A 12,184-nucleotide genomic window follows, 5' to 3' on the forward strand; every position below is an offset into this window, starting at 1 on the left:
CATGTACCATTAAAGTTAATTCAATAATAATAATAATATTCAGTATTTCAATGTTTCGTTTTTCTGTGCTTAACACGCGCATCTTCTCCATGCCTCCATGTGTATCTTTTAACATGGTATCAGATAAGATACTTTGATTTTTTTTCATCCTCTTCCCTTTATCCTTCATCACCTTCGTTCACCACCACCTTTCACCTTTTCTCCTTCTTCCTCTTTCAGCTTCACCTTCGCCAAATCTCCTTTTTTTTCTCATTCATGACCGATTCCGACGAACATTCTCCAAAACGCACCAACATGAATCCACCCAACAACCCCAATATCCGTTCTTTTCAGCAAGATATGCTAGATCCATATTATATGCATCCAAGTGACAACCTTGGATTAGCAATTGTCACTCCTCCTCTCAATAATACCAATTTCCATTCATGGTCTCGTTCTTTAAAATTAGCCCTTATGTCCAAGAACAAGTTAGGTTTTATCGATGGAACCTTAGCTCGTCCTGATATCACCGATCCTAATCGTGTTCTCTGGAACCGCTGCAACAACATGGTCATGGAATGGATCACCAACTCCATTGATAAAGAAATTTCAGAAAGTGTTCTTTGGATTGATTCAGCTAACGAAATCTGGCAAGAACTCCATGAAAGATACCATCAAGGCGACATATTTCGGATCTCCGACCATCAAGAAGAGATCTATGCTCAAAAGCAAGGTGAACAATCTATTACTCAATACTTCACAACCTTGAAAAAATTGTGGCAAGAATTTGATAATTTTCGCCCCCTTCCCAATTGCCAATATGATCCTGTTTGTCATTGTGAATTGTTACCAACCATCAAAAAGTATAGGGAAAATGACTATGTCATACGTTTTCTAAAAGGCCTCAATGATCAGTATGCCCCTGTTCGATCCCAGATTATGCTCATTAGTCCTCTCCCTATTGTTAACAATGTCTTTTCTATGTTAATCCAACAAGAAAGACAAACCTCCACCCCTGTTAAAGATGACACAATCATTGCTCACATACAAAACCCTTCCTCAAAAGGTCGCTCCCCTGATTCTAATACAAAACCTACCTACAATCCAAAATCTAAAGGACTCAAAATCTGCTCATATTGCAACAAACCTGGCCACACCATTGAAGTTTGTTTCAAAAAGCATGGTTTCCCACCTTACCTCAAAAAGCCCAACATAGCTCTTGCCACCACTGATGAACCTGATTCTAAAGGAGGCAACTCAAACCACTATGAAGATAGCTCTGCCAATCTTGGGTTTACTGCAAAACAACAAAAGGCTCTTCTTGCTCTACTCCAGCATAGCAATGCAAACTCTGCACCCAACATACAGCATCTTTAGACCAACTCTGCCTCAACCCAGGTATCTCCTATCTTCATAATACTTTTGCTGTTAATAATTATGAATGGCTGCTGGTTACTGGTGCCACAAACCATGTGTGCCACAACAAGTCTTTTTTCACAAGCCTTCACCCAATATCTCCTATCCTTGTTAGACTCCCCAATGGAGTTACCATCCAAACCACACATTCTGGCTCTATCATATTCAACAACCATTTTCAATTACATGATGTTTTATATATTCCTACCTTTTCAACAAACCTCATTTCTATCTCAAAATTATGTGACTCTTTAAAATGTATATGCCTTTTCACTAGTTCTCACTCTCTCATACAGGGCACACGTACCCTGATGACGATTGGTGCAGCTAAGCTTCATAATGGTCTATACACTCTAACCTCGCCATCTTTTTCCATCACTGAACTCACTACATCTAGTATACATAATTGCTCTCTATGGCACAATAGACTAGGTCACACGTCTTATGAAACTCTTGTACAAATTAATAAAAGCTTTCCTTTATCCAATCTTTCCAAGTCTCATAATCCCTGTGATACATGTTTTAGTGCAAAACAAAAACGTTTACCTTTCTGTAATAGTGACAGTTCCACTTCACATTGCTTTGATCTTATACACATGGATATATGGGGCCCAATCTCACAGGCCTCTCTTAATGGTCACAAATATTTTCTCACTATTGTTGACGACCACAGTCGTTACTGCTGGATTTTCTTAATGAAACACAAAACTGAAATTTCTGTTTTAATCAAAAAATTTGTCAACTTCATAAGTACTCAATTTCAGAAAACTATTAAAACCATTCGCTCAGATAATGGAGCAGAATTTATGCTCAAAGATTTTTATAACTCTCAAGGTATACAACATCAAACATCTTGTGTTTACACACCACAACAAAATGGCTTAGTTGAACGTAAACACCAACACTTACTTGGTGTCACTCGTGCATTGCTTTTTCAATCTAATTTACCTAAGATTTTTTAGTCTTATGCTTTGTCTTATGCTGTTCATATTATAAACTGTTTACCTTATAAATTACTTGACAACAAATGCCCTTTTTTTGTGTTGCACAATGATATACCTAACTATTCTGCTATCAAGACTTTTGGATGTTTAGTTTTTGCTTGCAGCCTGCAAGTTCATAGAACCAAGTAAGACTCCAGGTCTCAAAAATGCATCTTGTTAGGCATTAAACCAGGTGCCAAAGGCTACATCTTATACAACATCAAAACAAGACAAATTTTTATTTCAAGAGATACCATATTTTATGAACATATCTTCCCTTATACAGCACCTTTACCCGCTCCCTACCAATCCACTCAACTTCTGCACCATCCTTTAATTGATGACATTTTTTATTACCATCCTCAAAATACACCTACTACATCCCTAACAATCCCTCTACTGATTCCCACAAACCACCTTCACCTAAACACACTTCTGCCTCCACTCCTTCAACACCCACCCATACCTCCACCCCACAACCTAACTTATATCCTACTCAACCAACATCCACCACCAACAGCCACACTCCTCTTCCATCAATTACTAGAAAAACAACAAGAGAACACAAACAACAAGCCTATCTAAGGGACTATCATTGCTCCCTCCTACAAGGCAAACAATACTCACCTCCTACCTCTCCAAAACCACCTATTAAATACCCTTTGGCTGCATATTTATCCTATGATAAATTATCTAGTGATCACAAGCTTTTCACTCTAAACATCTCCACCACCACTGAGCCCACATCATATAAAGCTGCCATCACCAACCCCCTTTGGCAGCAAGCCATACAAACATAACTACAATTCCTACATAATACCAAGACTTGGGACATTACGTCCCTCCCTCCTAACAAGAAAGCTATTGGCAGAAAATGGATCTTCAAGTTAAAATTTGCCCCCGATGGTACCATAGCTAGACACAAGGCTCGTCTCGTCGCAAAAGGCTTTACACAAACCGAAGGAATCGACTACTTAGAAACATTCAGCCCCGTCATTAAAATGACTACCATACGAATTTTGTTGTCCATAGCTGCTGCACATAACTGGCACATCCACCAATTAGATATAAATACGGCTTTTCTTCATGGAGATCTTGAAGAAGAGGTGTACATGAAACCTCCCCCAGGAATGAAACTCCCTCCTAATATGGTGTGCAGACTCAAAAAATCAATCTATTGCCTGAAACAAGCCACCCCGCAGTGGAACAACAAACTGACCACAACACTTATTCACATGGGATTCTTTCAATCCAAATCTGATTACTCCCTATATACTAAATAGTCTAACACATGTTCAGCTTCTGATTCCTTCTGCATCAGCTTCCTCATAATCTTCAGCTTCTGTTTCCTGGTTAAACTCGTGAGGGAGCACTGACCCAACATTGCAATTGAAATTTATAGATGACACTCCGTTTGAGTCGAAGTCATTTGTCATTCTATCATCCTCCTTCCAAGGACTGGAGTGCATCTTTTCCTCTTCTTTCTCATTCTCAGAACTGAATAGCTTGCGTTCTAACGGAGGTTTGCTTGATCGTGCCCCCTGCATTGAGATTTTGGTACTGCTAGACTCTCCAACCTCCTTTGCCTTGTATTCTTTCTGGGCTTTCTTCATCCTCTAGTGTCTTCTCCATTGGGATCTGGACATAGGATTTTTACCTTTGTAGTTCTCCAACCTGTACATCTCTTGATTTGAGGTCTGGAATTGCTTTCTATAAGCCATTGTAGTTCTTCCCCTCTTGGTCCCAACTTCGCCACTTGTTTCTTGCACCAGCTTGCGTCCATCTATCCATGGGTATGTCTGCCGGAAGCTTGAATGTCACCCTTCGAGCTTTAGGATGAGGACTATCAAACCTTTTTTATGATGTTCGATTGTCGAACACATACATGTTGGGACGGAGTCCCTGAGACTCCATACTAGTGGTGAATAGCGTTCTTTCGAATGATTGTGCCATAAGGTTATCATAGACTGCCCCACATCTGGGACACATAACAATCTCTGTCTTCTCCTTGTGACACCTAACTAGGAAACCTAACAAGCTTTCTTCTGGCCTTGGATAAACCTTCAACAATAGGTTTCCTCCTCTCCAGGGATGTTCCATCCTTTCTCGTTGGGCCCTTTCATAGTTATCTTGGACCCTTCGATTCAGCATGATCGAGCATCTTGGACACATTAGCATCCGTCCAGCATTTTTCTCGTGACACTTCCAGAGATAATCTTTCAAACTCTCAACTTTCTGAGGATTTCCATAGTTTCCTCTTTCCCTCAACAAACATTTCTCTAGCTCCTCTACTTTAGATAAAGGCAGTCTAACATTCACCATGTTGACACCTGCTGGGGAAGCTTCAGAGATCTTTATCTGTTGGAGTTTCGCCCTAAGGTCTTCAGTGGCCTCGCTAGTTTTCTCCTTCAAATCTTCAGTAATTTCGGTCTCGATAGATTCTTCAACGTCAGTATTGAAGGCTGCATTGTCATTTAGGCTCTCAGTAGCCTGCTTTCCAGATGAAATTACCTCCCATTTAGCAATATCAGTTTCAGACACATTTACCATGTTGACATCAACTGGTTCAGCATAATTAGTGTCAGCAACATTCAGGGGGTCTGCGTCAACCTTCATGTGATTCTTTGCCTCATCAACGAATTTCAAACGTCCATCCTTGATAGCATTCTGAATTAGATCCTTGAAAAGAAAGAATTGTGAGGTTTTATGGCCTAAAAAACCATGATATTTACAAAAGCCTCGTTTCTTCCGTTGTTTTAATGGAGGAACTTTGGAATTAGGAGGCACTATCATCTGGCCATCATTTACTAGTAAATCAAAAATTTCGTCACATTTAGTGACGTCAAAAGTGTAAGTTTTCTTTGGAAATCCATCGCTTTTATCATTCTCGACTGGATTTTTTCCATTCGAAGGAGAGAGCAATTTGCAAGAGTAAGCTGGTGCTTCTTTTAATTTAGCTAGGTCTATTTCGACCTCTTCGACGCTATATGAATCTTCAAAGGGTTCACCTTCAGCATCTTCAGCCTCAATATACGCTACCCTCTCTTTTTTGTAATTTTTATTTGCCCTGGATTTTTCGGCTTTTAGTCGTTTGACTTGTCGAACTCTGTCTGCCAATTGGGCCATATCCCTTAGGTATCGAGTGTCTAACTTCTTTCTAATTGAATAGTCTAGACCGCATGCAGCCATTTCGACTAATTCATGTTCTGGGACAACTGTGAAGCATCTTGACTTTAACAAACGGGACCTGTTTAAATAATCATCTATGGGTTCTGTGAATTTTATCTTGATGCTAGCTAACTCTTTCAAACTTATCTTGGTTTGGCCCATATAGAATTGTTCATGGAACAATCTCTCCAAATGTGCCCATGCATCTATGGAATTTGGGGGTAAGGTAGTAAACCAAGTAAAAGCATTTTTGGTTAGCGAACTAGGGAAATATTTAATTCTCAAATCCTCATTGCCTGCTAAATCACCAGCCTCTGTCAAATATCGGGCTATGTGTTCTACAGTCGATTCACTAGTGTCCCCTGAAAACTTTGTGAACTTAGGTACCTTGGTACCTCTTGGTAATTCCGTTTGCATAATATATTCTGCTACGGGGGATGTGTAGTTTGGACGTCGGAGTCCGGTATTAAGGCCATTATTGGCCATAATTCTTTCTATCATGGCAGTTAGGTTATTTTCTGTTGCCATATTTTCTCTCCTAACCCTGTGGACTACTTCGTCTGAATGTTCGTTCCTACCAACTACCCTTAATCTGGGTCTTTCTTCGATAGTCTCTTATTGGCCAATGTTGGTCCTTCGATTCAGATTCTCTAGATCTACCACTTGGTTTCTTTCAACGGGTGGTGGCCTAGGTGGAGGAACTATATCAACGGGTGTTGGCTTAGACGGAGGAATTACATCTTGACCACGTTCCAAGACCGGGTCTCCCTCTCGATAAGGGGGTTGGTTATTTCTTCGCCTAGTTTGTGGGACTCCCACAAAATCTGCCATTCGACTTATTTGTGATTATATTTTTTGGAAGGTTTCTACATTGTCCTGGTTAGTCCTAGTCATGTTTGCTACTAATGGGGTAAAGAGTGACCCTATTTCTTTAGCAAGAGCACCTAGCATATCGTGGTTACTTGCGTCCATTTCCTGCCTAAATGCTGATTGACTGTTGGTAGTTAAGAAAGGCATTTGGCTTGATGGGCCTGAATTTTGTGCGCTTAGGCCTATCGAACCCATATTAGGCGAAAATGTCGTGGCATTAGGCGCAGTATATGTAGGTCCTGCCCCCTGTAATCCTGCCATATATGAATGCGGCATTCCATAAGGATTTCCAGGCCTCCAACCCTCGAATGCAATTGAAGATGGCCTTGGGGAATGTACCTGACTTGTCGAGAAATGGGGTATCTCATTTGTGCCTGTCACATGAGGCATGGTTCCTGTTAGCCCTGATGTGTTTTCGGGCATGGCTTGGGAGCTAACTATAGCCGCAGACCCTCCTGAAACAGGTATTTCTTGTTCTTGTGACGTAGAAGTCGAAACATTTGTAGTACTTTCGTTTATCGGTGGCGCACTGTTGGTTAATTTACCGTTCCTAAGGTTCATACAAGGTCTTGATATATTCTAGACAAAATAAAACAACAAATTAATGACAATCTATTTTGACACTGTCTCATTGGGCGTGCCAATTTGTTTACGGTGATTTCCGGTAAACAACCTGTCATACCCCAAAATTTGCCCATCATATTTACTCATATTTCAGTCTATCTGACTTTTAAATGCTCAAAGATATACAAGAAGGAAGCAGACAGTCTCTCTCCTAAACAACAACCTCTAAACTAGGGTTTTGTATTTCTTAAAGTAAAATCAACTTCTGATACCTCAAGTGGACTTCATGGTCTCTCACTCAAAGGACCCTCATGCCAAATTGCAAGCTTTGATTCACAAGATTGATCAATCAACTGCTCAAACGATCAACAGTCGACCCATTTGACCTAAAAGTCAACTATGGTCAAAGTACAGTCAAAATTCCTGATTTTTGGTCAACATCAACATTTTAATGCTAGATTCACCATTTAATCAAGAATTGATCATGGTTCATCAAGGAAAGATTAGAAATCAATAAATTCAAGAGTTTCTAAATTAGGGTTTTCATAGGAGAAAGTCAACTGAACTTTGACCAGTCATAACTCCCACATGGAACATCAGAAATTTTCCATTCAAATCTCAACTTGAAGGAAATTGAATTCTCTAAAACTTTGTCTCTCACATGCCAAATCTCAAAATGCTTCATTTGAGAAATATGGATCAAAACATTACAGGTCCTTTTCAAAAGTCAACCAGAAGTCGTCTTTTTCAAAAGAGCGAGCACACAAGGAGCATGGAAAATTATTTTGACATAGGACCAAAGAAATTGGTTAGAGGACTCCTCAAGGCTTCTAAAAAGTCCGAGAACTTGAAAAAATGTTGAGATATGAGGAAATGGCAAGGTGCACAAGTTCACCTATTTTAAAGGGCATGCATGAAGAGAAAAAGCCCAAAACTCCAAATATTTCCAAATGGGCTTACATTCTTTTTATCCTACCATTATTCTAAGCCCATGCACGCCCCGAAACAAGAGCTTTTTTATTTTTATTGTTTTATTAATGATTTTATGATTTTTAATCACTTTAAATCATAAATTAATTATATAAAATAGTAAAATTAATAAAAGATCTTATTTGCTCTGATTTTAAGTCAAGAAATCAATTAAATATATTCTTCCAATTAGCCAATTTCGTTCACATGGCTTGAGGTGCAAGAAAGATCAAATTTTGGAAGTTTTGATTTAGAAAATACAATCAAATATTTTGTGATCAATACAAGATATCTTGGTGTGCTTTTTTTTTAAGCAACCTCACATCTATATATACTTCACCATCAGACTTCATTCACAAGTTTTGGCAAACCCTAAAGCTACCTAAAGAACAAACCCTAATTCTTAGGTTTTTGTCCAAAATTACAAAATACGGTTTCCACTCCCAAAGCCAATTCAAGCCCTCTCTTCCATCCAAATCTCATTTACAGGTATGGCGTGGTAAGATTGGATGAAAATCCATGGCTGAATCACCCTAAATCGTGACTTATACATGCATACATACACGGTTTTATTCACATTCTTATATCCTTGTATGTGTGTTGTCTCAATCGATTCTAATGCTTGCACTGAGTTTGTATGATGACTAAGAACAGGTTTCGATCATCGTTAATGAGCTTTAAGGCTTAGAATGACCTCCACTATTGTTAGGGCATAAGCAAGGATGCCCTTCGTTCTTGCAGTTGCAGAGGTTTTCAGGAGAGAATAAAACCACCATTGAATCCAAAAAGCTCCAACTAGTGGATCTGGGCGAGATTTAGGAGGTGTCAACGTGGGTTATGGTGGATCCCAAGTCGCAGCCAAGAAGACAACATACCTACAGAAAAATCCGCAGGAAATTTCGCACCAAAAATGGTAAGTAATTAAGCAGGTCAGAAGGAAGAAGACGATGATGTGGACGCTGACTCCTTGACCATCGGCGTGTCTACATGCTATTCTCCAGTCAACGATAGTTTATTCTCTCTCTCTCTTTAATTGGCAGCGCGTGATACACAGGGGGTCCCACCTTTGATTTTTGCATTTAGTGCGTTTTTCCATATTTAATTTATTAAACGCATATGATTTTTGACTAATGTATCCAGCTCAGTTGGCAGGTGAATTATGCATGTGACCAAGGCAGCGTGGGATCGATCCCCAGGGACGATCATATATTTTTTCAAACGTAGCTAAACATGGATCAAGTGCCCGCACAGCCACGCCAATCCATGGTGCACCCTCACGTTCCAGCCCTCTAATGTCTCCAGCAACTAGATCCAACGCTCCTGGATTGAGGACTCATCATATGGACCTCCAGGCTCACCATATAGAAGCAAAGCTAAGTTTTTTTAATGTTCTTTTTATTTTTAATTGCATAAATACTTCTATTTTTTTATTATTTTCCTTTTTATTATAAATAAGTAGTTATATTTTAAATTAGTTTTTATAGTAAAATTATGATTATTTATTTTTAATCGAAGACTCGATTTTTTTAATAATAATATTTTTTTAAAAAGAATTAAAAAAAAATTTTTACATACTTTTAAACAGTTAATTTTTTAGTTTTGTTAACCTCGATACATTTATAAACCCAAATAGCTTTAGGTTTACTGGTAGGTGTTGCCCATTAACCCTGGTTAACTTTTGTATCTTTCAGGGTTTGCCTTTTGCCTTGCCTTTTATTTGCCTAAATTATTACCATTTTAATTTTTGATCTGTTACATTATAGTCATTAGATCACTCATGCACTAACATTTCTCTTCTTTGTGCCAAATTTTCAGGGTTAATCAAAAATCTTTCAGCCATGCGCCATACCAGATTGAAAAAGCTAAGTCTTTAAAAAATTTTATTTAATTTTATTTAACATCATTTTATCTTTTATTTTTGCCTTATGGATTAAATTAGGGTTTGCTTCAACCGCTAATGAATTTGTAATACACTCACGCATATTATTGTCCGTTTAATTCTCAGATGATCAGAGTCAATCGAAGGTTCGAGGAAGATCAAGGCTGAAGATGTGTAGATTAATTATTTTCTGCCTTTATTTTTATGTTACCCTATAAGGGTTTTATTGTAATAGGTTAGGTTTTATTTTTCCCCCATCCTCGTAGGTGTTTATTGTAATAGCGTCGGACATTTAAACTGCTTTACTTTTCTGCTGTGGTTAGTAATCCTAGGGAGTGCAAGGCTGATAAATAACTTAGATCACTAATTATAAGATAAATACCATCGAAGTTAACCACGTGATTGAGCACCCACAAACCGTTAGGGTAATCCCTCTTGTTGCCTTATTGTTTCCTTATCGCTTGCTGCCTTGTTGCCTCTAGGAATACTAAATAGTCAAGTCCCTCGATTCCGAGGATACCTAAAGCAATGTTGCCTTAAAGTTATTGAAACTCCCTCGAAGCTGCCTTATAAGAATGATGGTCCCAATTGCTAACGTATCCTCGCATGATGCCTAAAAAGATAAAATGACTATTATATCCTTCCCTTAGACTACCTGCCCTCTTTATGGTAGGGACAGTCTTATGGCGAACGATCCTCTCGATGACCCGATCACATCCAATTGAAAGATTTCCTGCCCTCTTATGGTATGGATAGACCCTTTAGCCCGAAAGACTAAAAGAACAAATTTTTTAAAACTTAGGGTAATTGCTTTTTAATTGCTTGCTCTTTTTCAAATTCAAATTCAAACTCTTTTTCCTACTAATTTTCAAATACTTTTCAAAAAGACTACGCTTATTTACAAGCTAAAGTTCTTATTCAAATTTCTATTCACACACTACTTTTCAAACAATTCAAACATTTTGAAAACAAAGTGAGCTAAGCAATTAAGAGCCCAGGGATAACCATGGATACAAAGGGTGTTTTAAACCTTCCCTTTGTATAACCTACCCCCCGAACTCAAAATCTTTCAAAAGGTCTTTCCTGTTCTTTTAGCCTTTCCAATTGGATAAAATAAAAGTCGGTGGCGACTCTTGCTATCCGCGACATTTCGATAAAAAGTCAGTTCACCGTATTACAGAACTGGCGACTCTGCTGGGGATGCTTTCGATTAAAAAGAGGGGTTACCTTAAAGTTTAGGATTCACTTTAAAATTGTTTGATTTGTCTGCTTTATATTTCAAAGGTTGTTTTGGGTATTTACTTGTGTGAAAGATCCTAACCCGGATCTGAGAACCTTAGGTAAATGGCATGAGACCAAGGAGACTGCACAGCGTATACTAACGTGGTTGATATGGTGGCCATCGTTAGTGTGACACATTGGTTTGTCCTGGTGTTCCTTGGGATCCGACTTGACGAAACACTTGGCTGCTGCGTGGTGTCATTAAGCACTAATTTGCCTTTAGAACCCTAGTTGAACTTGACTTTTGCCTATTAGAAAGTAGCGAGGTGGATGGCTTTGGTTCTGACTGAAGTTGGTTGATACTCAATGCTACACTCATATGGACTGGACTTTCAGGACCTTCTCGGTTGGTGATTCGATTGCCGAACTGAGATAAGCGCCTTCGAGAAAGGTCAATGATATGAGCTCCCTAGAACCCGATCTTTATATAGGAAAGGATGAACTAACTTAACTTCAGTGGGGAGGGTACTTACCTACGAACTTCATGCAAGCCTCTAAACCTAATGGCACTTGTGTGACTTGTTTGTGTTTGCTACTAACCTTTTTTTCCTTGCAGGTTTTGTTAAATGACTTATTTTCCCTTACTATCTCACGCTGGGCCTAATGAACTACATTCGCATGAACATTCATGACATCATGACATCATAAGCATAACATGATTTAACTAACCCTTTCAAGGATCTTAGGGATTTAGGGCGCACAATTACAGGTACTCTTATCAAGGACCGAATTCCTAATCAAGGGGCAAGAGGATTTATTTTCCTCTGGCCACATACCTTCCAATTTAGAGACTCAGTACCTATCAAGGGGCAAGAGGATTTATTTTCCTCTAGCCATATACCTTCAAATTCGGAAGTATCCCGAATCAGAGGCTATGACCCACTGGATATGGTGAGCTTGATTCCCATGGAAGAACATCCAAGAATCAGAGTTCTTCGAACAAAGAGGCGACCAAATCATTTTCTAATGTTGCTAACTAAATTCCTAAAGATCCTTGAAAAGATTACATTTGCATTCATAACATCACATAAAACTAACTTTTCCTTTCAGGTAGACCTACTGGTCAGACAAATAC

General features: G+C 38.9%; 1 protein-coding gene across 1 annotated transcript; it reads left to right on the plus strand.

Annotated features, from left to right (window-relative positions):
- The first annotated feature begins 255 nt into the window (after window positions 1-255).
- Window positions 256-1,356, plus strand: LOC131659236 (uncharacterized). Its single transcript, XM_058928450.1, has one exon. The coding sequence runs from the start codon at window positions 256-258 to the stop codon at window positions 1,354-1,356; it is 1,101 nt and encodes a 366-aa protein (XP_058784433.1).
- The last annotated feature ends 10,828 nt before the right edge of the window (window positions 1,357-12,184 follow it).

Source organism: Vicia villosa, linkage group LG3 (genome assembly GCF_029867415.1).
Source record: "Vicia villosa cultivar HV-30 ecotype Madison, WI linkage group LG3, Vvil1.0, whole genome shotgun sequence".
Classification (NCBI taxonomy): domain Eukaryota; kingdom Viridiplantae; phylum Streptophyta; class Magnoliopsida; order Fabales; family Fabaceae; genus Vicia; species Vicia villosa.

Excerpts from the sequence above, each read along its gene's own strand:
- LOC131659236 (XM_058928450.1), top strand. The coding sequence starts at position 256 with ATGACCGATTCCGACGAACATTCTCCAAAACGCACCAACATGAATCCA.